This window comes from Pithys albifrons, chromosome 2 (genome assembly GCF_047495875.1).
Source record: "Pithys albifrons albifrons isolate INPA30051 chromosome 2, PitAlb_v1, whole genome shotgun sequence".
Taxonomy (NCBI): Eukaryota; Metazoa; Chordata; class Aves; order Passeriformes; family Thamnophilidae; genus Pithys; species Pithys albifrons.
In genome coordinates, this window is record NC_092459.1 from 102,207,088 (window position 1) to 102,234,239 (window position 27,152).

The window sequence follows — 27,152 nt, forward strand, 5'->3', positions numbered from 1 at the left end:
ATTGTAATCAACATTTCGATTTTTCTATTGTACTAGCATCTTGAGCAGCACATTTAGTATTTCTGAAGATAATGAGGAATAGCTTTTCACTTACCACAAAATTGGATCATTAGCCAGCTCACTGAAGCGTTTACACACACAAGCTGCTCTACAAAGATCCTGCTCCAGCAGGTAGGAGAAGATCTTTAGAACCACTTCATCTGGCAACTTCTCCTGAAGGTATTGTTCTGCAGGTGCTGCTATTAAACAGTAATCAATATAAGATTATTGACATATTTAACCAGCCCAAATTCTAACTGAAATAGATTACCAACTTGTCATTTGAAAGATTCTCATTCAAAATGCCAATTATGTCAAAATAGCTTTTTAAAGCATGTTTCTCCTCAATCTGAAGGCAAAAAATCCAGTAGAAGTTACAGACTTCAAGTCCACTTTCCAAACATTTTAGTTCACCTTTTCTATTGGAGGAATCACTCTGCAGATGACTGCAGATGTTAAATAGGCTACTGTGCATGTTCCAGATATACTGGGTGCTCACTCCTATTAACTTCATTGTAGTTCAATTAACCCACATTATCCATATGATAATAATAATGCAGTCCCAAAGCCAAAATCTCTCTGCAAATGCTTTCAAACACAAAAGAATTTACTCAGAAATAATCACTGTCTGGAAAAACTACTAGTAAAACCTCCTTGTTCTCCCACAATGAACACATTAGGGAAAGAGGACATCTGGGATGTGGCAAACCAATACCCAGAAACAATTCCAAAGTCTCCTCCTACTCCTATTTATGCCTTTTTTTTTCTTTATGAAAAATCTAAACCAGAAGAAGTGTTAGTCTTGTCAGATGTGTTTCTTCAGAGCGGGTGAAGAAACTGGCATTTCCACGTCACTGTGTGGAGACAAGACTGCACTGCAGTAAACCCCTGCTCTTGGACACACAGGCACTCCACACACAACAGCTCCTTTGGGAAACTCCCACCTGTAGTTTGTGTTCTCACAAGGCCCTTCTGTGGCAGGTTATCCCCAAAGCAGGCGAGGTCTGCCTGCTTAGGTCACTTGTTTGGTCAATGCCTTTAGGATCCTTTCTATGATCCTAAAGGCAGAGCCACACAGAATGGCTGCCAAAGTTTAGAGGATTTGTTTGCAAGGGGTTAAAAGCTCCCACCTGCTAAATTCATAGCACAGTTACATCCGTGTAATGCTTCTTGCAGTACCTATTTTCTCCTACAACATCTGAAACCTAAGGATCTATAGATTGCGGTTTTGGCTACTACAGGAAGACTACCCAAGTGAGCTTAAGAAAGATGACTTACTAAATGTGAGAGAAAAACAAAAGGGAAAAAAACAAGCAATGCAGGACTTGCCTGGAAAAAGCAGCACAAATAAATACATTATTTCCAGCTATAAGAGAGAAAAGAACTGTGGCTTTATGAAGATGCTCACCTGTGGTCTGCAGACCACACCACCAGAACCTGGGTACTGTGAGAGAACCAATTAGAACTGTTTCCTGAGGCTGTCATGCTTACAATCTCCTGTCAGACCAGGGAATAGAAATTCTGAAATATTACTGAGTTTGCAGTGCCTTTCCCTGAACTCCTTCTTTGTTGCATCATCATATGAATGTTCCTTTAGCGATTCCCAAATACTGATTTCCCTCTAAGACGCCAGAAGGGCATTTATGCAGTTGACAGCTGCTTGCAGCAGTATCAGAGCTTACAGCCAAACTGCAGGTACACAGCACTTCAATCCAACAAAAATCTATGGTGCACCAAAGTGGTGCCATCATTCCACACATCCACAGCTACTTGCTCCCATAGTTATCCCCATGCTCCTACAAACTGATTTTTTTATGATCAGCTCTCTGTTGTAGTTCAGTGCAAGCTACAGAAGTGCTAGCATGGGACAAAAGAAAGGAGATGGGAATGAATATCCAGACATTGCTTCTGAATTTATCTTTTTTCTGGTAGCTTTCCAGTCAGATGTAGAGAGTCTCCTACTGTCTTATTGAAAGCTGAAATGTGAAACTGCGAATGCCAAGGCAGTAAATCCTCCCAAGTCTTCCATGACCTGTCTTCTTCTTTTAACATACAAACCCCTCAGGCATATAATTTGATCTTCTTCCCAAGATTATCGGTTACTTCCATAAAAAGACCGCAGATTTTTCCTTCCTGTAAGTTTATATATATATCAGGACTTTGAATAATTTTTTATTGAAGAGAGAAGGTCACTAGTCTGGTGCCTCCCATTGCTCCAAAGTTCATACTACTGTTTTTCTCCCTAAGCCCCATCTCAAAATGAAAATTGAAATCCAGATGTATCTCCTTGCTGCAAGGGACAAGGAGCAATTCTGAAAGATCAAAACATTTCCCGAAATAAAAAAAAATATCTTAAAAGCCTCAGTAAGCTCCCTCACCTAATGCAATTTTTCAAGCTGTATTTACTTGGAAACTTGGGTACTGATTTCAAAAAGAAGATAATGATGATACAGGTGTTTGTTGCCCTCACTCAGCTTTATCCAAAATCCTCCAGAACTCAGCAATTTAACTTAAATTGCCCTTCTGCTCAATTAAGCAGGGCTTGATTTAAAATTTCTCCACTCAAATCACTGATACAGTGATTACTAGGTGAAATTCTCCAGTAAAACCTGAAAAAGCTGAATTGCTTCTTAATGTTAAGACTTAACTTTCCTCTGCATCCAAGAGAGAACTACATGCTTTTGTTCTATAAATCCACACTTTACATCTTTGGTATCTTTCAGTAACGTGTCAAAGCAAGGATGCAATCACTGTGTTCTTCCTCTCAGTCTACAATAATAAGCCAAAACCATTTTAAAGGCTTGTCTGGCCCCCAGATCAGAAACATTAACATGCTCCTATTCCTGACAGTTTTACGCCTATTGACAAAGTGAAGGTTAAGTACAAAATGCATATTCATTAAAAAAAAGGCAACAACAAAATCCTCAAAAACTCCAGTCTTTCAAAGAAGTGTCAGAACCAGACAAGAACAAAAACAAAGTGCAAGAGGTCATCACCGATGTTTATCTTTGCTCTAACATAAGCTGACAGTTGAACTATTTGATTTAGCAGGCATTAATGTACTGCACAACTGAAAAATAGAAACACATCTGGTTATGTCATTCTGTTTCCACAGGATATGTGTGAAACTAATTCAGTTTCAGTTTTATTATTTAGAACTAGCAGAGTAATACCAAGACAAAGGGCAGGGAAAGCTGCCTGAAAGTGAATTCCCTTCTTTGTACAAAGAGCAAGAACACCATCCTAAGAATCCCAAATGGCAAACTATGTCTTGTATGGGTACCTTTTTTGTCCATTCGTGCAGAAAATGGAGACAAATATGTTTTACTCCATAAGCTGGTATTCAGTAAAACATTTTTTCTTGTTAAGAAGCAGAAATATGTCAGAAATGTAGTATGTATTGTTTTTGGAAAAATATCTTATAAATCAATAGGAAAAGAGAAAAATAAATTTAAAAAGTCAGTAAGTTCTGTAAACTATGAGTTATGCATGTTCCTGATGTACAGAACAATCAATGAGTGATCCAGTAACCTACAGTCTCATATGTACTGCAAATCCAGACTTCAGTGAAAAGATACATCTAAAATAGAACATTCCGAGCAGAACTAAATCTGCAATGAGTATTAAAATAAGGAATAGTCTTGTTTTCAAACTACTGGCTCCACTCCAGTTGGAAACTTCAACTGACTGGCATTTCTCTTTCAACTCCACCAAATTTTCCTCAAGAGTCCATACAACAAGGAATGGTTTTCCACCAAGACATTTCCCTTTATTTCTAGTCCCATGGATTCATTCTGCCTATAGTTCTGAAATAAAGAACTGTACATCCCAGATGACAATGTCCACTGCTAAGAATCCAGATTATCTCATGCTTACAACTCACTTCCAACAGCCATCATTACCTATGCCAGCAAAAAACAGGGAGGAAGAGGACTGTGCATTAAAATAAATCTCATCACAATCAATACTCCCAGAAACTCAAGAAGAATTAAAAAAAAACCCAACATCATGTGTACTGGGAAAGAGATTGATACAAAATGGGTTGAGGAGGACACTCCCTTGTTAAATTGTGGACGGGTTTGAATACAATCTTAAAGAGTACAATTGTAAAATCACTGTTTACAATTCCTCTGTTAATTCCATGCTGGAGAAGCCTCCACAATCCCTGCACTTTCCCCACACGAGCTCAAGAATGCACTGCAAAAGCGTGGAGAATTCTTTTGGAAATCGGTGTCACTCACATTGTGAAATCGTACCACAGAACTTGAGCAAAGCTACACACCTCCACTAAAGCAAGGAGGCAAGTAAAAGCACGGTGAAAAACACGGCAAGAAAATGAATGACATGGAAAAAAACCAAAGAACTGACAAGAGAAACAGTCTGTGCAAAAAGACTTTGCACAATGCTTCAGATGGCAAATCAGAAAATGAAGACACAGGCTGATGTCCAATTGGTTCTGGCTGTTTCAAGGATATAAATCTGAGGGGTTCTTTAACAGCTGCTGAAATTAAGTTTACCAAAGAGAGGCATAATAAAACAGAGGGGGAAAGTACAGAGCTTGAAAGATAAAATCTACACTATGGAAAAGTTGAGAAGCCAGGAAGAGCAGAAAGGCAATGAAAACAGACCAAAGTCTTGAGCCAGCTGCTCAGTTTTAACTCACAACATTAAGGGAGACATGGACTAAAGAAAAAACAACAAGAAACAGCAACCACATCAATGGGAGTTGGCAAGTGTTGGTGTTCATTTTCCAGGGAAAAATGAAAGCAGATCTCCTGCAACTAAAGAATGTTTGAGGAATCAAAAAGGAACGAACAGAAGCAAAGACTGAAAAACTACATAGAAAAAAGTAGAGTATGTGTGCCTGTATCTGTGATGTGTGTGCATACAAAATACACAACAATTACATGCACAGGTATTGCACATGTGCTTATGATACAATGTCCATAAACTGTAGCTGTGTGCAAAAGCTCATACACACATAAACAGGTATAAGGGTATTTTTGTTACAAACACACAAAATCTCTCCAACAACGACATATCAAAACTACCTCTAAACAATACACTGAAACAATACCACCAATATGAGAAATGGTAAATAAGGCACCATTGCAGTCTTACTGTTCCTAACAGTAGCTTAGATACAACTACGCAGCACTGTGAGGAGAATAAAAACAACCAAAACATGCCTGCAGTGAAGCAGACAAAGACAGACTGACTAAAGAATCGGATTCTAAAAATTCTGATTAAAATCACGTTTCCAAATTTGACGTTCAGAACAAGCTTGCAGTTGTGGGTTTTTTTCACTACTGTTTCTTAGTTGGAGAACAGGAAGGTACGGTAAGCTCAGGGGTGTGTGTGAAACCAAAATGTCCTTCTCCCTCACTCCTTTTTTTGTACAAAAGTTATTACCTGATAAATCCTGTGACTTTCCAGATACTCTAGCACGTTTTGCTCGGTGACCAAAGTTTTCAGTAGCTGAAGTGGAGGCACCCTTTTAGTGAAATAAGTACACATTAGTTCACTCATCAGGTAACTTACAAAAAATATTAGTTTTGTGTTCTTGAATCTGTAATATTTCCTTTACAGTTAAAAACAAGGAAGTTACCTCCATACTGCTCTTTGTAGGGCAAGCTGTTCTTTTAGGTAGAAGAGTTTTTCTGCGAAGTTGGTATGGACTATTTTGTGCACCAGGACCTGATTCTTCTGCAACCATATCTGCAGGTACATCATCATCTGTAAACAAACAAACAAAAAAATAAAGGAAAAAATTGATAATTGGAACTTTAGTTTTGTTTTATACCATGAAAACCCTTCAGAAATTCTCAGACAAGTACAAAGTCAGGAGGGTGGGGAGGAAGTGCGAGAGAACACAGAACTCCTAGTAAAAAAAAAAATAAATCAGAATATACACAGCATACATAAAACTACATAAGAAAGTAGATACGAAGTAACTTATGCTCTCCACATGTACACATCACCTACATCAAAAGCTGCTTAAGAAAAACCAAACAACCAAAACCCTGGGCTTTTGGTTTCTCTGTGAGCACTTAATTTACCATGCTAATTCAATCCCCTCGTTACCGCCAATTTTTCACCTATCAGCAGAAAAAGGAACACTGGAGTTTCAATTATTAACTAGATGTTATCAAGAAATTCTTTAGTAACCGTGGCATTCAACACAAAACTCAAGGCAGAATTTTCCTCAAACACTTCAAGTATAGCACAGGACAGCATTCAGAACCTTCTGTAAAATGGAGGTAGCTTTAAATACATACATTCTCTTCACCTAAATCATACTTAGAAAACTAAGAGCATGTTTTCTCCCTGACCTTTTAAAAGAGAAGGACAGAAAGTGTGATGAGAATAATTTTGAAATTTTTGATTCACTACTTTCAATTTTCCCAGTTCATATATTTATGGAACATACTTGAAACAAGCAAGGAATCATCACCTATCACTGCATGCCCTATAACTGGCATTACATTATAAAGATACAAGAATTTTTAAAATGCCAAAACAAAGAATCTCAAGAAAATAAATTTAAGCCAACTCAAGTAATAGGTATACTTTCTGCAATGCTTAACTGTGAGAAAAGAATTTTGGATTGAATTTTAACTGCTTTATCATTCTCTAAACTGGGGGAAATGTGATATGGAAGGGATCACCAAAAAGGTAATGCCCAGCAGTTTTCAAAAATATATTAGGTTGAAGGGAGACTGATGTTCAAAAACAAAAAAGCCACAAAAATGCCCCCAACATCCCACCATAAAACTCCTCTACCCTTTCAATATTAAACTATTTTGTTTAAAACACTAAGAAATGCAACTCTAAAGAGACTCTTTTACATTTCAAAATCTTAATCTCATTATCTTCCTAAGGGGTTTTAGGTTTATTTTTACATTAATTACAAAACTGGATTACACAGACCACCATAACCAACAAACTTCTGAAAAAAACCCCAAACCCACTTTTTCAGTGTCCTCTTGCTCTCTTCTGGTCCCATTTTTTCTGTTCCTTAGCAGATATTTATAAATTGGAACCTTGCCATGTACTGTAACAGATCACAATAGAGCCAGAACATCTAATAGAGGGCAGAACCTGGCAGAAAAATGGAGTTTGCTGGTGGTGTGTGTGCAGCTTCACACAGACAAGCTCAAAGAAATCCAGGAGAGCTTCCTGTGCTCATTAATCCACCTGGAAATTAACCTGCAAGAAGTGCCTCTGTGATTAGCCTTTGGCCAGCCCAGCAGCTGGTCCTGTTCAGCACAGCCATGATGGGGGCAGGACCACAGAACGGGGAAGAACCACCATCCTTTTTGCAGCAACAGCACAAGGTTTTAAGGGCATAAGTGAACAGCGAAACTTTTACCAAGAACCACCACCTTTCAAAACAGAGACACCCCCGTAACTTCAGCAAGAAGCAGATGGCTCCCTGTCCCTGTCTGCTGCTTACAGGGCACACCTCACTAGCGAATGAACACTTCTCTACCTCAGAATGATAAGTATTTATCAATTACGTAAAAAGAAAATCTAAAGAACACTGATGATGAACATCAGTGTTTTCTTGTGAAGGAGTGTCTGGCCCAGCGCTGGCATCGTGTGCCTGTCTGTGGGAGGTTACTGACCTCAGAGCAGATCACTCCACACTCATGATGCAGTTGCCTGGTTTTACCTGTTTCTTTTCATCTCTGATCAAAAACATCCTATCAATTTAACGCGGTATCAGCAGGCAGAAGACTGAAGCTGTCCCTGGCACACCAGAGCAAGAAAAAGCAGTGGGTGTGAAGCAGGTGCTGCCAGGAAGAATTCAGGCACTACCAAGGCCCTCTCATGGCAAAACACCCAAACCTACTCAAACCTTGCTGCACAGATCTACTCTGCACCCCTTGCTTCTATCTTAGAATTGATACAGTAACTACGATTTCTGTTGCAAATATCCCGCAGAAGCTACCCAGGGACTTTGAGTGCTTTATCTTCAAGCCCCCACTGCTCCCCTATTTTGCATTAAAGACACAAGATGACTGTCAGAACAGCTGGGGTTTTCCTTCTGTTCTGGATGGTCAGTGCAATAGCTCAAAATTGCCATGTGGAACAGCAAAAGCATCCTAAGATAACAGGACAAAAGAAAAATAAAAATCAAAGCACAGAATTTTGATCTCTCAATAGGTGATGAAAAGGGCACAGCTAAACTTCAATCAGGTCTTCAGAACTAAACCCATGGAGGCCACAAAGGACAAAACATATTATTGCTGGAAAGGCTGAAGTCTGTGGAGGAAAATGGAAGTAAAGGTCAGCTCAGCTGAAACACTGAAGGAATAGCTAAACAAAAGGGAAATGTATTCATTTTCTTGCAGAGTTTTTAGAAGGGTGGCAGGAATCCCACTCCAAGATCACTTTTCTAGCACAGATGACATTAAGGGATATGCACACATTCACTCACATTCACAGCAAGTATCCAAAGAATTAAAATCTTTCTTCTTCCATTTGAGTAAGGAAGATGAGGGAAGGGTTCCAAGGGAAAGCAGGGAACTCATGCAGCATTGTGGGAAGCAGAAAGGTGCCCGTCACTGCTGAGCAGTGCCAGCCCTGGGCACAGAACACACGGTGACAGAGGCTCGCTCACTGTAAGAGCAGCTCTCAGGGATCAGAGTTGGGGCCTCAGGACTCACAGTCCTCCGGCCTGGCCCTGCCACCAACCTGCCAACAGGCTGACATACCACCTGCACAGGTGACATGGTGACGGAAGGTCAACCACAGCCAGGGGAGCTGGATGGCATCTTTCCCACCAGTAGTTTCTCCCACATTTCTGAGGGGCTTCTACACACATGATTTCTGACACTTCAGGAACAACTGATCATGTTTTTCCAAATGCAGCCTGTGAATGCCAAGTGAAATATCACCAGGAAACTTGAAGGTCTTGAGTACTCCTTTACAGCAGTAGCCTCAGTGCTTGTTTTTGGCCTTCCAAATGCTCCCGGCAAGCTCTGAACAGACTAAACCAGCTATGGGGGAACCTCCAGAGAAATGCTGCTCACAAAGTGCTGTTTCCTCAACACTGCACATCGCCCTTCCCTGAGCAAGCAGACTGTTAAAACTGACAACTTCGAAAGCTCTATTTTGAAAATCCTTCCCTAAAACCAGCATATATCTGCCTTAAAGCAGAAAAATCTATTTTAAAACACAGAACTTCAGTGCCTCAAAAAAATTTGGGAAAACCTTAAAGTGTAACAGAATCAACTAAACAAACATTAAAAGCACTATAATCACATTCGTTGATGGCAGAAGCACAAAAGTCAATAAACAAATCTGGAGGAGTGTATGTATAATATTAATATCCTCATACAAACAAACACCTGCTAAAATGATTGCCAGATGCTGTCACAGTTTTAACCAAGTCAAATACATCTGCAGTTTTTAAGAGATTAAATTAAGCTGAATCTGCTCTCAAACAAATATTTACCTGAATATTTTACACCAATTATCTTGTATAGTAAGATGAAATAATTCCAAACAAAAACATGTTTCTTGAACTTTGTGACACCGACAGGTCAAAATCTAAATTCAAATTAAGAACTATCTCACTTCATATTTCAAAACAACTCATGAAACTTGAACCATAACCCTACAAGCCTTAAGACTCACAAAAGACCAGTAAGGGCAAATACTTCCACAAGGGAAAGAGAAAAGTCTGCCACTCTGGCAACTGCTATGATCACTCAAGCCTGCTTTGTATTTCCACAAATGCTGTGGAAGTTAGTACATTCAAATAAAGAAAACAAATCAAAACTATACTATTTTACTTGTTTTGTTTTATGAAGAAATGTTAAGTTATACAAAAGCGACAAAGAGCTGTCAAAGTAATTTATTTATTAAAAGAAAAACCAACCCAGAGATCACTTCAAGTGAAAGTCTGTCACGTTGGTGACATCTTTTCCACAACATGTGCGTATGATGCAGTTTCATTTCTACCTTACATGTGTTCCAGTAATATTTCCAAAAGTTATCTTGCATATAAATGACAAATGAAGACCGTAAGGCTGATAAAGCTTTTTTTCTTTTTTTGTAACTTCCCTTCCCCCCCCCCCCCCCCCCCCTTAACTCCTTGACTCATCAGTTACAAAGGAAAAAAGGGTTTGAACTCAAGGGACGCAGCCCATACACAAACCTGCAGGGTTTAAATCACTTCAGTTTTAACTCTGCAGCTTCACATTTTTGTGCTGGTTTTCTGCACCTTTCCCAAATGGGGCAGGAGGAACAAAACAAACCAAACAGAAAGATCTGTAGTCAAGAGAAGCAAAGTGTTGGGGGTGGTAGACATTTCCAGACAGACACAAATGAAAATTGTTCCTGCAGACTGCAGGAAGAAAGTAGTGAGAAATATAAGCAAGCAGTTTTAAAAAAGAAAAATCAAACTGGGAGTAGATCCTAGAAAAACATCTCTGAAAAATAAAGTTAGTCCATACTGACCTATTTGAATGAAGTCATAATTCATCTTGCCTATCAAACAAATTTCAACAGTAACAGGAGTTCATTACACAGTGTCTTAACAAGAACTGGCACAACTTCAGAATGAAATAATAAACTAGTGAGACAAAAAAAATCCCAATACTGTCCATCTTCATTATTAGAAGAAAATCTGAGTAAAGCAACTAAAATATGAACTGATACAGCTCACTTGCTTTGGGTTGAGAGAATCTTGCCATAAATTTGGCAAAACATGGATAAGGCACAGTGCCAGCCTGTGAGATGACAGCCCCAACTACCTCACTGCTGGATTAGTTCAAAATTGCAACAGAGGAGAGAACAAGTTTAAGAGAGTAGAGAGGGAAGGAACACCCAACCGAGTCAGCAACAAAGGCCAAGCACAGAACAGAACAGAAATACAAGGCAAGAGTTCTGTATTTGCACACACTAACTGAGAAAACATTAAAATCTCTGTAACCAACTGCAAAAAACAAGCAGAACAGACTCACTCACCCACCATTTTTCTTGAAGGAGCAAAGTCTCTGGGAGTGAGCTGTTAAATAAATGTATGTATCAGTGGTGTGACTGGCACTCATCCTGTGTCCTTGCAAACACTTCCAACAAGTGGCTGACGCTCGCGTAAAAGCGGATACAGTACCAAAACATGAGAGATATGAGCAAGTGTACATTCTGCTCTGCAGCTCAGAGCAAAACTTTCTCACACTAGTGGAGGCTCTCCCATAGATTCCAGGCACCATTTAAGGGTTAGTTTAAATTATGGACAGCTTCAGGTTGCTTTTGAAAAACACTAGCAAGGAATACCACTCCCATGAAGGAAGGGTTTGGGTTTCTTTTTAAAAAAAAAAAGGACTCCCAAAAACCCTCACCCAAACCAACCAACAAAAAAAAAAAAAAAAAGAACAAAACAAAAAGGGGGGGGGAGGGGAGAAACATGACACACAAAGTTCACTGAGCCCAGATCCAAAATGTCCTCAGGGTAAGAGCATTTTGGTGGTCCTTCACTGTCAAGTTCCACTTCTCCAAAATGAACTTCTGAACAAACCAAAAACAAATTAAAAAAAAAAAAAACAAAACAAAAACAAACAACCAAAGGCAGGAGGCATGTATACAGCTACTCCATTTTATGTTTAATGTCAAAAACACAGGATGAAAATAAGAAGCAAATTCATCTACTACTAACACAAAGGAGAGTTTAATAAATATTGTGACATATTTTAATTATTATGGAAAGAAACCCTGCAGTATTTTCCAAGCAATATTCAAAGTAACTCAAGTCACAGAAAGATAAAAACTAAGAGATGGTATTTTTGTAAAGTTCTAATGGCACTGGTCAACGAGAGGGATCGAACCTCTGTCAGGAGTCAAAGCTGTCTGGAACTGGAAGAGGCTGCATGAAGAAAGATTCAAAGACAGATCCCCACTCAGAGCAGCAGGCACTCAGCTGAGAAATGGGACAGACCTAACAGTAAAAATATATGTTTTCTTAAAGACTACAGAAAGATCAGACTTGCTGAACACCATATGGAGGAATGAAGAGATTTTGCCTTCTGGGAAGCAGCAACTAGACACAATAACCATTACTGACTACCAGAATATTTTAAATATACATACAATTTCTTACCTATAATAAACCAGTGGTATATAACAATATGCAAGCCTACTGTAACTTGTATCAGTTTATTAAATAAACAAAAACTATTTGGAATACCTCGAATTTTGCCTGTATGGAAATTCTTCTTAAATTGAAAGAGGAAAAAAATTATGCCTAAGCTAAAAGTCTCAGTATTTGTACAGAGCAAAATAAAAAAACCCAACACACTACCCCCACCCCAAGAGCCAAACAGCATCTTCTTGCAATTTGTATTTTAAGCTTTTAAATACCAGTGCCCAAATGAGACATCTTATTACTCTTTGGAAATAGGTTGTGCAGTCATCATGGCCTAAAAAGAGCAAGAATAGATCAGAGGCTCAAACTCTGTTTGTTCAAAAGCTCATGTCAGTTTTACAACACATATAAACTATTTTCTGCAAGGAGAAAAGCAACCACTTCGAGCTACATTGTCAGTTTCTTAGGGCTCAGATTATTTCTTGTATTAGATGGAAGTTCATTTCCATGAGATGCTAAGAGTGTGATCTTTCCTCCTCCTCAGGACTACAACAACCCTCACACAGGTCACTCAAACCACGTGGGAGAGGAAACACACTCCCTAAAGGTCTGTCGGGTCAGTTCGTACCCTCCAAATGCTGCCTGCTGAACCACGGCTTTCACAGCAAGGTGGAAACTTAAGTCCCTAGAGCTGCCACAAAACAAAGTGAAAGGAGACAACTGGGAAAGATAAACCTACTGCAAGCCCAAAACCTGTCCTATATTTCTTAAAAAATTATCAACAGTCACAAACAGCTATTTACCTCCTCTTTAAACCTCATTCACTACAGAGTTCATGATCCAAAACATGCAGCACAAAACCCATGTGAGAACACCAGTTAAAAACCCCTCCAGGTACTATGAAGAATATTTTCCTTTTCAGAAGCCAGGAGTAAAAAATGGCAACTAGGATTTGATGAAAAATTCTGGTTTCTTTCCACAACTACATCTCCAAAAGTGGTGTTTAACATCAGGCTAGAGACTGAATTTCCAAAAAAGTACATTAACATGCACATTTTTAATTGACATACAGAATAACTGTGCGAGTACCTGCACACTTGAGCTACATGTCAGATAACCCATTTTAGAGAGGGAAGAAAAAGATCTTTTTCTTAGAATAACCAGCTCTAACACTCAGCACTACCATGTAGAACTGATGAACTAAAATAAGGAGATGTAATTTTAAAAAATGCCAAAGGGGGGGGAAAACCCATCTATTTTTTCCCAAACTGCTGATAACTGTATTACAGCATCATCTCTAACATTTAGCAAAGTAACAAACAAATTTCCAGGTGGCTGCCTTGCAAATATTTTATAAAAGAACTTCCCTTCCTGCTTAATAGGCAGCTTGACTTCTGCTCTGAGAGTCTTTCATTGAGAAGGGACAAGGATCCCTTTTTGGGTGCATTCCTCACTAATAAAGCAACACTTTCAGAGCTGTGGCCTTGCTGCACAGTTCCTCGATGCTACAGTGAAAAAGCTGACCAAGTAGATTTTAAGGTTCAGAAATACACTCTATTTAAGAGCCTTTCCTATGTGGTGCTTAAGAGGCTTTCCTCATTACATTTCTGAGTAATACTAAATAAAACAGACCTTATTACTGTAAGATGGAGTTTTTTTCTGTCTGACTACTGACTCAAGATTCCAAATAGGGGCAATTAAAATTTCTACCTGGCCATATTGTTTCATTTGGTAGAACAGTCAAATTAGCAGTCTCAAAGGTCACCTCCCTCTTTGGCTGAAATACAGAATCTTTTGTCTCATTAGAAAAGCACAGCCACTGAGAAAAATAAAAACATGTTGAAAAAGGTTCAAGTAGCCCCTTTGTCCTGACCAGAAAGATGTTTCTGATGAATGCCCACACTTCAAGCTCAGGCAGTACTTCAAGGTGCCTGAAGAACAGAGGTGAGAATGCAACCCGGTGACCACACCCTCGGTTGCCTACAAAAAGTTCATCTTTTTCCCTACAGAAGTCCCGCCCTATCAGAAGGCTGTCTCTCAGGTAGGAAGACATTGTAGATTCTCCAATTGCAACATCAAAGCGACAGGAACGTGCACAGAGGAACTGTGGAACCAGCCATTGGTACTTTAAAAAAAAAAAACCCAAAACAACCATCACCAAAACAAAGAAACAAACCACAACAAAACAAACACCCCAAACAAAACCCCAAATAACTCGGTTCCACAAACAAGGATGTCATTAAAACGGCTGGACACCGACAGGATGAAAACCAGTCCCCAAAACTCCTGAGAAAAATATTCTAATTAGCATATGTAAAATAAATATATTTGCAGGGATAGATTATTTCTAATAAGCAGAGAGTAGAACTATGAAGCCAAAAGCTTACCTGCTTTAATTAGACTAAGTTGGGATATTCTTGAAACCAATAACTCAAGAAAAATAATTAGAATTTCCTGGTTTTACTAACTTTTGGCGGGAATTATTTCCAGCCTCATCTCATCCTGTATCAGGAGTAACTGCCTTCAGCACTGCTGGAACTGAAGAATGAGCAGGACAATTTTAATCCAGTTGAGTTTCTGATATCTTTGAAAAAACTGGGTGGAAACCCACAGTATAGGGATGAGTAAATTCAGGGAGAATACTGAGACTTCATTAATGAATCTACAACTTACACTCTAAATTTTCTATGGTCCATAACTGATGCATTTGTTGAGATTTTCTGTGATGTATGGGAAGTCAAGAGAAATACTGCTCCCTGTGAAAGGACAGGAAAGTTTAAGAGTAATAAAACAATCCACAGGTCTCATTATGGATTAACACTATTGCAGCTATTCAAGCATAACCCCCATAAAACAATCTCAGGGCACGATCATTTCACCAAATTTTCAGGAAATGAAAGCCTCCCACAGATTTCTCTGCCATAAGCCACATCAGCAGAGAAATCTGTTGTCACAAAGGCAGGAAAAAAATTATGTTTCTCCTGCTCCTAAGAGCAGTGCAGGTTTGGAGATACTTGCCATGCAAAGCCATCTGCCTTAGGCGGACTCTCCATCAGAAGTGACTGACATCTATCAATACATTGGCCCAGCTGAAACCTTGTTATGGCAAGGAGTAGTTTTGATGAACCTTAGGAAAATCCTAGTTTAGTAATTCAGAATTAAAAAGGAGTTTATGAAATGCCTATCATGACAAGGAAAGGCAGCCACAGATCTGTTTCACAGTGGCAGAAAAACAAAAGAAAAAAAAAATCAAAAGAGGCAACCAAGATGAAAGACCAGACAGTTCTTTTTGCATGCTGGGGACGAGAGGGTACAGTCAGTATTAACTTACCCAAGAAAGAAGCGAGAGGATAAAAAGCTACATCAATTGTACTTTATAGCTTACAGGGTTTGGCTGTCATTCTTATGTTTCTGTATGCTACTACTACCTTATACCAGAGGAAGAAAAAAAAGACCTAAAAGATCAAGAACCAGGAGCTATCAACTTCAGCAGTTTGTGTGATTTAAGGTAACTAGAAAATAGAATGTCACCAAGAAAATCTGACTTTGATTTTTGACTTTGTATAGATCCCAGGTAATATTTTATCACAGCCTTCAGAAACAATATAAGCCAACAGACCATGAAGTGTAGTTTTCTGGAGAAATCCATACTAGTATGGATTGGCAAATCCGTGCTGTACCAAGTGAAGTTTCTAAGACAACCATTAGTCTATGAAAAAGCAGAGAAACGCCAAATAGTCCAGAAGAAAAAAATACAGACCTTGCAACTTTGACACACAAGTGGGAGGAAAACACACCTTGTGCTAATACTCCTCACAAGTTGGGATATCCAAGAGCATGTCTTTGGAAAAGGTAACTGTGCAAACTGCAAAAGGTAATATATTAACTCTACTATCTCTTTGGCTATTAGTATTCTTTTGGCTACTAAACATGCATTCTACTTTCTCCTCCTGCCCTAGTACTACAATCAACACAGTATTTCAAGTGTTACCGATGAAAAGAAAAACAAACCAAAGAAAAATCCATCATTTACACCACCAAGAAGTCAGGAAATATCACTATAAAAACACAACTGGCAACAGTATACTGAAAACTTCAAATACATTAGAGGGGAGAGGAAAAAATCCTTAGTTCTTCCCAAATTATTGGTCTCTTACTCACCAAATAGACAGACCCTCTGTTACAATATATAGTTATTTCTCACCTGACTTTCAGCAAGGCTATTTAATGATAATTATGCCAGAAACATGTGCACTTAAGAAAACAAAAAAAGAAAGCAAGCATTTATTACCCTTGCATTAGTCACAAGCATGATGCATCTAATAAATTTTGTAATAAGGCTGAATTTTACAAGCCTAACTGTGGCAAGGTTTGCACACAATCAGATTTATCTGAATCCCTACTTATTCTGAAAACTTCTCAACAACTGTTCCTATTATTCCATCCCTTGAATTACCAACTCCAAAGTGCCTGTCAGGAGCAGGAAAGGATGGTTCTGTTTAGCTTCAGGGAAGTTAACTGAGAAAATAACATGTGGAACCATAGGAAATGCAAGTACTCTCAGGATGCAGGAAGAAAATGCTTTGTTACTCATTACTTATTTCCCAGCATATATGTTGTTAAACCAGTTAAGAAATCTGTCATCAAACTATAACGCACCACTGCAGTAGGCAACTTCTCATTCAAAACCTAATTTGTTAAGAAACTACAGTAAAAATAAGAAACTGCTGTCAACAGCAAATACTGTAGGACTAAGGGCCAACAGCCTACCTGAAAGCCAAGCTGCTTTGAGAAAGAAAGTAAATCCTATACAGAGAACAACTATGCGTATTCAAACCTTCTACTCTGGGAAGATCTTTCCTACTAAGTTTTACAATATTGTATGTATGGCCAAACATACAGAAGACTTGGGCAGGGCTGTCCCCACATGGGTGTGCCCTTCCAGCCTGCACAGTGGATTTTTTAGGTGAGGCACAGCGTGCGCAGAACTGGCCCCACCGTTTAAGTCCTGAGGTCCATCTGCCACGGCCGAGCGAGCTTGGACAGTGACAGGGAAGTCCTCAGGACTGTCACAGCACCTGGTACTGACTGGGGCTGACCCTGCTGAGCATCCGTGACCTGACGGGATGGGATGGCTTGAACTTAGGTCCTTGGGATTCAGAGTCCAGAGTGCTCTTCGTTACACCACGGGACCGCCCCTTTTTTTTTACAATATTAATACATGATATAAACACAAATTTCAAGAACAGGATTACGTGTTTTCCACTGCCAACGTGTGTTGCACAACAAACATCAGGAAAGCTGGAAAGGAGGTTTTGTATTATACGTTCAAGGAAATTGCAGCACAGGGAGGACATGCTGTTCTTCCTTGCCCTGTAGAATAAGGATCTCCTAAGCACCCCAATGCAGAAGTTACTACTCTTGGACATCTGGAGGGGGAAAAAAATTAAATTGCATCCTGATTTTTTATCAGAAAACCAAATGGCATATTTTTTATGTATTAACTAGGTTTTTACTTGGCTGTTTGTTTTCTCTGCCTCTAAATAGAACTTTTTTTAAACCATGTTAATTTTTATTGACACATACTTCTCTTTTTACACCTGAACACTGTGTACGTTCTATACACTTTACCCAACCCATTTCACAGCATTTCATAACCAACCACCCTACAGCACTCAGTTTTAACTTTCCTAATTTCAACTGCCACGAAAACATTCTGTCAGATGCTGACTGATGTATCTTTACCATTAAAAGCAGTATCATGCATGAAATGCTGCATCAATGAACTTCTAAAAGCCTTTTTTAAGTAGCTGTTAAATTTCCATTAGTATTTTCTATTAACACTGTCATTTCACATTGTGAGCAGCTTTTACACATGTACTTAAACCCACATGTAAGTGTATTTGAACTTCAGAAATACATTTTTAATGTGCAGTACAACTGATTTTGTCACAGGAACTTCATTTTGGGTAAAACTTCAGAGACTAAAACACCAGCAGCTGCAACTGTCAAGGGGTGGGGGTGGAGGGCAAAAAACTATTTGGCTGTTAATTATGTCTTCTGGTAACGAATTACACTAACTGTAGATACATTTTTCCTGAGAAATTTTGAAGTAAAATGTAACAGCAGCTTAATTTAAGAGCTTCCAAATTGAGACATTTTTGCAGTGAATGCTCTTAAATTTAGAACCCTGCAGGTGAAGCCCTGCATCCTGATGATCTATTTTCAAATACTGACAATTTCATTACAAAAAGAAATTAAAATCAGCTTCTTTTCTTAGTATCTCCCAACTGTTTTTCTCATATCCCCAATTTGGCTAAAGCTCTGTTACACTAAATAATATGGAAACACCCATCTTAAAAAAAAAAAAGCCTTTTAGACTCCTCCCAGCCAGATTAAGTCGATGTTCATTATTTGCATTTCAAATTTATTCTTAATAATGTTGAGAAACAGTTCAAGCAGACAGAGTAAGCCTGGTTACCCAAGAGCAACCATAGTCACAAAATGGAAAGAAACTACTAATGTTTCATATTGTCTAAACTATCCACAAGTACTGAAAGTTTTCAACAGTTGTTTTTTCTCCTCCTCTGCCTTTTATGTCTAGTCTTTCTGTATATCTACAGCAGAATTCTGAATTTTTTCCTCCTCTTAAGTAAGTCTTACCTGAACTTCCATTTTCAGTTTCTCACGTTGTGAAGATTCACCCATTTTAAGACCAAACGGAATGGGATTTTGTCATTCATTCCATATCCACTTTGAAGACCTGAGCCACCACACTTCCTACAAACTTCCTATATTTGTCATGCCTCAGTATGGTAAATTTTAAAAATAAATATTTAAAAATAATTTAAAAACTCCATCTATTTAAAAATAAGTGTTTTTAAATAATGTGTATTAACTTTAAAAGTTTCTTGAACACAAGAAGAAGCAGTAGGGGAAAGTCCAGTTGAAGAAAGAGGACAATAACACAGCCCCTTCCGGACTCTTAAAGCCCCTAACTACACACAGCAATCCTGTGTTGTGAGCCATTAAAAGAGAGATTGAAACAGCCATCAGAAACAAAACCTATGCTAGAAGGCCACATGGGCCTAGAGAGGTTTTAAGAGGAAGAAGTGTTCTTTATCACTATGCCACAAAAAAAATGGAACGTTCATATTAAGATGATCAGTTTTCTTTCTCCTCTCATGGCCAGACACCATCACCATCCATCTGCCTCATGTGTTTTCTTGTAGCCGTACACAAGTAAGGTGAGAAAGTGTTTAAGCACTGGAAGGGCATTAGGAAAAAAAAGTTTCCATAATGAGACTTTTTTTGACCGTGAGAGTGACTGAGCATCAGCACAAGTTGCCAGGAAAGTTTGTGGAGTTGCTCAACTATGTGAACCCTCTTTAAGACAGCCATGACTTGGCTAATACGGCAAAGGCAGAAGGCACCAGCAGAGAACAAGTCAATCACCACTCCAGCATTCTCAGACAGGAAAAAGCTTTCCTTTCCTGTCCAACTGACCAAGACTTATAATACCTACCTTCCAGATTTCCTATTACATGGCCTCACCAGTACACTGAAATTCCAATCCAACAGCTTTGCTAGAAACCCTAAGTCTGCAGTAGAGATGAGCATCTCAAAAACCTTGGCCCATTTTCACTCTGCTGAGTGAAAATGCTTCTAAAAATCGCAGACATGGTGACATTAGGATAGAAAAAGCACAGCACTGGAACATGTTGCTCTGAGAAACTATGGATGCCTCATTCCTGGAAGTGTTCAAGGCCAGGCTGGACAGAGCTCTGAGAAACTCATCCAGTAAAACCCACGGCAGAGGGGTGGAACCTGGTAGATGATCTTTAAGGTCCCTTCCAGCCCAAACCATTCTATGATTTTCAACTACACACATGTAAAACTAGAGCTTTACAGAGCTTACACTGCTATATAAATACAGGTATTTCCTACACTGGTGTTCCTATGTTAGACTGTCAAAGAATCCATATCAAAATATATTTTGCCAGAAAGAAACCTCTAGTGAAGAAGTAATACTTCGGTTAAGTTCGAACATCCTCAGCACAGTAACTGAAAGATTTGATTAGAAGTAATAGACTACAACCTGGTGAAGCATTCTGCAGTTACAGAAACTCCCTCCTCCTCTTACATTTCCGTAACATATACACTACCTCATTCCTTCCCAGGTTAAATTTCATCTTCCTGGGCCAGAGGTTTGAGAGGGGAAAAAAACCCACCACTACACCACACAATTGGACTCAGTTAGGTTGTAAAACATCCTAGGCTACTTCCACACACTTGACCAGGCAAGTCTTTACAAAAACACCACATTTATTAAAAACAAAGAGATAAATGGCTAGCAACTGGGAAGGTTTTGACAACCAAAAAAAAGAAAAAAGTTATTTTAGAACAGTAACAACCTTTTTACAAAATTGAATGCTAATGAGTAACAATTTCTTTAATTTTATCTACAGAACAAAAATCCAAATAGGTCAATCTCAAAGGCAATTTGCGTAAGTTTTAAACAACAGCACTCAAGCTGCTTCCCTCTTCACCTTCACGTTTCCAACATAAAGACTTTCCCAAAAGGTAATAAGGTATTTGTTACCTGGAAGGCAAGCATGAAGAAGAAAAGAAACTGCTGCCTGACTGTGTGATCTCATTTACACTGCTCAAACTTGGTTATAACAAAAATAAAAGCCTTCATTACAGAGGTACAGGAAATTTATCCCTTACTGCTAGAGCTGAGAAAGAAAGCAAGAGCAGTGGTAACCTCTATCTCTGTTCAGAAGTAAAACCCTCTTGGGCACAGTGACCTGCCAGGCACACACCCCCCAGGGCTGTGCATGCTGAGCTCTCCCATTGCTCAGAAAGTATGAAGAGACAAATGCAGCAAGCTACACTCCCTTTGATTTTTTCATATCATTAAGCATTTAAAAAATTTAAAAAAAACTAAATCAAGAAGTGCTACTGTACCAATTCATAGTTTCAAGGACCTTCACAACCATAAACTGAAGTTTGCCGAACACATGCTGGCTGAGCACACTGTAAAACTCACCTGCTAGACAAGATGACACCAGCTAGAAAGTCAGAGTAATAATATATTCAACCTCCTACATCTTCACTCTAAATTGCAGTCAATTTGCTAAAAGTGAAGCCACACACAACCACTCTCCCTTACAAAGTATGTTCTCAACCTAATGAATCTACAGGCTGCACTAAGATGGTTATGTAACATCAGCAAATTGAATTCATTTTACTGACCCTGGTTTTTGTCAGTTTTTGTAATCATCACCTCAGTTTCAGTTTCCTTCAAGTCATCCTATCACAGTTTCACCTGTTCTGAACTCACCAGTGTGACGCACCTGTAAACCACTCAATTATTCCACTGTTACTAATTTGCAGTAGCACCTGGAGATGCAGCCAGGTTAGTCATTTCACACACTTAGAGTAGTGGGGAAGAAACCCCAAACTTACCCTGAAGAGCTCGTGGACACAGTTGCAAGCAAGATTAGACCAAAAGAAGCTAAGACAAGTAGGCATGTTGAGTTTGTTTTCACCCAGGCTTACACCAGCCTACTGACCATGCAGTGTGTAGGGGTTATTTATTGTGAATATTGTTCACCTCTCTGGCCCTGCTGGTTTCCTCACAGCCGACCCTTCTCCTAATTGATAATCTGGGATGAGATGATACCCACATTGTTTAAGAATGTTGTCCTCAAAACTTGCTTGAAATTGATGGAGTCAAACCAGAACTGGCTGCTGCCATCTTCACATACTCCACCTGATTCATAAAGTCAATGATTATCAGCTTTCAAAGTAGGCAGGGAGGTTTAAAAAACATTGCTGCTCATATTCTTTCACCTGCTGCTTCTTTCAGATATCACTGCTATAAAGCAGGGGTAGGATAAGTATCTTCTATGAAATCATTTGAATTTAAATACTACTGAAAACTGCTGGAGAAAATAAAGAAGTATCTAGTGAACCACAGTTTCCAATGTTCGATCTGAATTACTCTACCTTGTGTTAACACTTAGGAGATCAATTCAGTACCAAAAGCCCTTAAATTTCATTAATCACATTTATCCTGCATTTTTCTTTACTGAACTTGCAAACTATGCAGTCACACTTGTTACTGTGCAATTGAAATTTTCATAGGATGGTCACTTTCTGCCTCCAGTCCAAAGCTAACAAAAGCATCTCAGTGCCACAGGACCACTCATGTGCTTCAGAAACATGGCCCCCAAAAGGTCTTTGGGCAGCAGTTTAAACTTGTGAAGAAAACACACAGCCCACAGCCTCTATGGTCCCAGTTAAGGGCTGGACAAGTGGGCATTATTCAAACCCTGTGAAACCCAAGGCCTCTAGCCAGTTCAGCTAGAAGGCAGGCTGCTCAGAAATACACATTACACCTTGAAGAACCCTGTCACAGTACAGTAGCTGGCTGACAGTATCTTTTTTCCTTAGATGTCAGACCATATGCCACCACTGATGACTAACAAGTAAGGAACACAAAGAAATTCTGGTGCATCAGTCAAACCATGGCTGAAAAACTATGAAGCCTGACATCAAATCATGCTGCTATCTTTGAAATGCAGGACTTAACAGTCAGTGAATTATTTCATGTCAGTACTGTCTGCATTTCTGATACTGGCACAAGACGAGAAACAGGCCAGAGACTGAACTATGATGGAAGGAATCTTAACTTCTACTTGATAGACAATAGACATCAGTGGCAGGTGGATGCACTGTATCATCTACACTGATATTCTGGGAAAGTATTATGGAAGTTGGAATGTCCAACAGAAGTCAACAAGTAAACAAAACTGAGACATCACCATAGACAATAATTTCCCTTAAAAGACAACCCTCTTGTTTTCAAGTATAGCAAAACATTTCCAGAAAAATTATATCCTAAGACTCTCAATGGACTTGCAGGAGATTCTTGGTGGGGGAAAGTTCAAGACTTCTGTCAAACAGCAAGAGCTATGCATCTGTGTATACAGATATCAGATAATTTAGAAAAAAAAAGAACAAAACCTTAAATACTTAGAAGAGGGAGAGTCAGAGCCACTTCATTCTGTTCCTGGCTTTTCACATTTCCTGCGTAACTTACTCCTGGAGAACCACAGTGCTTCAGTGACCACTGGTCAATGCCAACAATGCAGCACCAATCCAGCACTAACCATCCCTTCTACAGACAAAAAGTTTTTCTTGACTATCCAGCATCCTTACCTTGAAGGGAACCTCTCTGAAGAGTCTCAGTGTTCCTAGAGAAAAACCTTGCATGCAAAGCGTCTACAGACAAACGATACCATCTTTTCCACAGTCACTCCACATCCACCTTCTCTATCCACAGGATAGGGAGACTACAGATGCAAAGTCGGAATAACAGATCACAGCAAATTTCAAATCCTACACATGCAGAATGTGTAAGACACAAAAAGCCACCCATTACACAACTACATTTATCTAGACTGTCATATTCGAAGCACAAGCATAGACAAAGCAGATTCAGTGTTGCTCAATACTCAAAAGAAGGGAATCCTTCATGAGTTGCTCTTAAATCACAAGCATTCAAAACATTTTCAGCAAGAGAAATGTATTTTGTGCACTCAACATCAAATCTGCTACACGGGTCACAAACATAGCTAAATCCGGCCTACTAATTTCCCCTACTGAACTAAAATATACAATACTTGTCAGCTGGTAATTACCTCCATCCGGGTCATCAGCATCCTTAGATCTCTGTTCACTGTTTTTCTACCAGCAAAACAAGGATATTCTCTGTATTATAATATGTAGCAAAGACACTGTACAGGTGCACTGACCTTTCCCATGTTGCCCCCGTACTTTGGGTTAGCACAGGGAATATTAAATCATCTTTGTTATAGTCATGCTCAAGACACCCACAAAAATTCTCTTAAGATGTAGTCTAAGTGTCAGATTGAAGTCTTGACATGTTTATTCTCAAACTATGGCTAGTTTAAAAACAAACCGTTCATATTCTGTAGATTGTATAAATAAACTTCTTACATTAAAAATGCTGGTATATTTATTGAAGTACTTTATTGACATTTACTTTTATGACTATTTTACACATAAGACATATTGTAAGAGCAATTCTTTAAAATACTGCATGGTGTCTAGCCATTCTAAAGCTAATCCAGAAGTTACCTACAGTAACCTTTACTCATTTTCCTCCACATAACCCAATATCCATCCTACATACAGATGCTCTAACAGGCATCTGGGTTTGCTTTCCAGGGTTTAGTTGATTATGAGTTTTTTATTCATAACTTCAAAAACTAGTACACTGGCAGGAGCAAGTGCTTCCTCTGAGAACTTTCACCTTAGCTGATCTGTGGGTGATCTCTCAGTCCATACTCCACAAAAACAAACAGTACATGAACACCCTCTACAAGGAAGAGCCCATAAGCAACTCCAGGCCTTGCACACAGGCAAGAGGCCAAGAGCTCCTTTAAGCAATACACACCTATCACTTTTAATTAAGCATACAGAGAAGCAGATCATGCAGGACCATCTTAAGCCCCGATATAAGTACAGAAAAAAAATATCAGATACTTTCTTATCGAGTGCATCAGTCAAATACAGTTAACAGAATGAAATAAATTAAATATTTGTAACAACCTAGACTGGGAGAGTAAAAGTTGTATTTAGAGCTCAGACTAGACTTACTACCAGTTAGTAAACTGTTGGAAACATACAATGAAGCACACAAAACCAGTATTACACTAACAAGACAAAGAGCAGTTAGGTAAAAGGCTAAAACTATCTTTCATTGCAGCAAAGTCTTCTATATTCCAAGGTCAAGAATCATTTATGCTATACATGGTGCCATCTACTCATCAGAAAATGTCAGCATTCCTGCAAACAAAGTACAGAGCTGTGAAACAACATCACAGGTTTTGAAAAATTTGTTAATCGTATTTCACACTTGAGAGACAGACCCCTCAAAGTTAAGAAGAAAAATAAAATAAAGTCACATCCATTTCAAAATCAAAATCCAGTTTGGTTACCTAAGCTTAGATTCTTAGACAAAAGAAACGCTTAAAGTATTTTTGTGTTCTTTAGGAAACAAATGGAAAAGGAGAGAAGTTTTCCCTTAATGAAAACAATTCATTGTAGCTGGAGATCTGAAAACTGTCAGCTATGACAGCGTTGGAAGAAAATCCTACAAAGGGAAAACTTCTATAACAAATACAGCAATAAAAGTGAATGACACAAGTGCCAAAAGGATCTGGTTTGGTGCCCTTAGTGGATTGATACAGAGTTGCAGTCATCTTGAGTAAAGAGAAATTTGATTTTCATCTTCTTTAAAGCCAAATCTTACTGTTATCTAGACGCTCACTGCAAACACAGAAGAGTTACAGTTTTCCAAGAAAAAAAAGAAGACTTGAGATCAAAAAGATGGGAGGAAAAAGTTGTACCACCATGACATTCCCCCTACTCATAACCACAAATGACACTGGAGACTGGAGGCACAAGTGTAATAAAACACAAATTAATAGTAATAGTAAAAAATAGTAATACCAGAATACCACCTGCAATGGGACAGCCTCAGACAGGAGTTACCAACATAGAGTTGTCTCAAATGTATCTACTGGGACATCTGGTGCCTGAATAAAGATCAAAAGCAAGGCAGAAAGTCACAGACTTGAACATCTCAAAACAGACAACATCAGGCAAGTTCTTTTTTTAAAAATAATTACACTGGAAGTAATTTTGAAAGTGCCACTAGAAGTCATTTTGCCAGTATAAATGAGTATAATAGTTTGTCAGTGCCCTTTCTGGTACTTACAGTTATAAGATTTTATTCCAAGTCATTACAACTCTTGTTTTTATTAAATCAACTACATTTTTCGTATTGAAAAGTACAGAGAACTAAATATAATGTCCTGGAAATTTGAAGCAATCTTTGAAGTCTAATGCTACTACCACATCTAAATGCAAAATTTGCCTTCCCCAGCAAGTAACATATAGGACACTTCTACAGAAAAATTTAATTCTGACCTCTGAGCTGTATGTAGCAGCAATGTGGAGATGCTTCAGACACGTTCTACTGAATGTTCATAAGAATCCAAACTTAACAGCCTGGAAGCCCAACCAATTATTTACTGTGAAAGGCACAACAAACACTGTGACAGACTCTGAGACCAACCCGTGTCTTTTACCAGCACGAAATCAATGAATGCTTGTTGCACATATTCCCCTCAACAGCCTCTGGTTTACTGGATAGAGGCACCGTAGAGAAGTGGACAGAGCACACACATACCAGGTAGTATCATCTTAACAAAGGACCTTTTAGGCCAGGCAGCAGCTGGCTTAAATTAGAGCAGAATATTACCTGTACCAGTCCAGATTATGATTGAGTACTAAGAATCCATTATTCAAGTTATGCTGTTTCCTCCCCTCACCCCCCACCGTATCACCTGGATGTGTGGCATGAACAACAGCAGTCAAGACTATGCAAGAGTCAGTCTAAATGGTGGGCTCCCCAAGACCTGCCAAAACCACTGAACTATCAACTCATTCCTAGCCTTGAGAAAACAAAAAAGCCAACCAATTAACTGAAAAGAGAAGGAGCAGTACCCCCTCTTTCGATAAAAATATTCAAAGCATTTCAAACTAAAAGCCATACATTGTTTGACTGCCAACTGCAGTGTTTTCTCCAGCTACTTATTTTCCCAACAATTACCTTTTATAAACTCACATACTCTTCCTCAGATAAAATGTTATTAAGTGTTTTTTCTCTCTCTCTCTGTTCACAGCAATGTGCCCATATGATCAATACAATTAGGAGTTCCCACATCACTAGTCAGGAGCCTGTATGATAAATTTTCTAAAGAACCCAGTGCAAAATCCAGTTGTTTGAATCTTCCACATGATCTGTAGGTTGTCTCTCAATGTACTTCCTTCAGCATTTGTGCTTTCAGAACCACATTTTAGTAAGAATATGTAATTTTCTCGTGCCATATGTGTATGGTTCAGTGCACCCACAGGC

At 38.9% G+C, this 27,152-nt stretch overlaps 1 protein-coding gene across 2 annotated transcripts in view; it reads right to left on the reverse strand.

The window, feature by feature from the left end:
• Positions 1-27,152, reverse strand: part of FBXO11 (F-box protein 11) — a 69,666-nt gene that overhangs the window by 29,310 nt on the left and 13,204 nt on the right. The window contains exons 2-4 of one of the 2 annotated variants that reach the window (XM_071580244.1): positions 5,648-5,775; positions 5,452-5,533; positions 95-236 (exon numbers count right to left, since the gene is read on the reverse strand). In XM_071580244.1, coding sequence (XP_071436345.1) covers positions 95-236; positions 5,452-5,533; positions 5,648-5,775 — 352 coding nt within the window. Of the gene's footprint in view, positions 1-94; positions 240-5,451; positions 5,534-5,647; positions 5,776-27,152 lie in introns of both variants that reach the window. The other variant, XM_071580233.1, reaches the window with a different exon arrangement.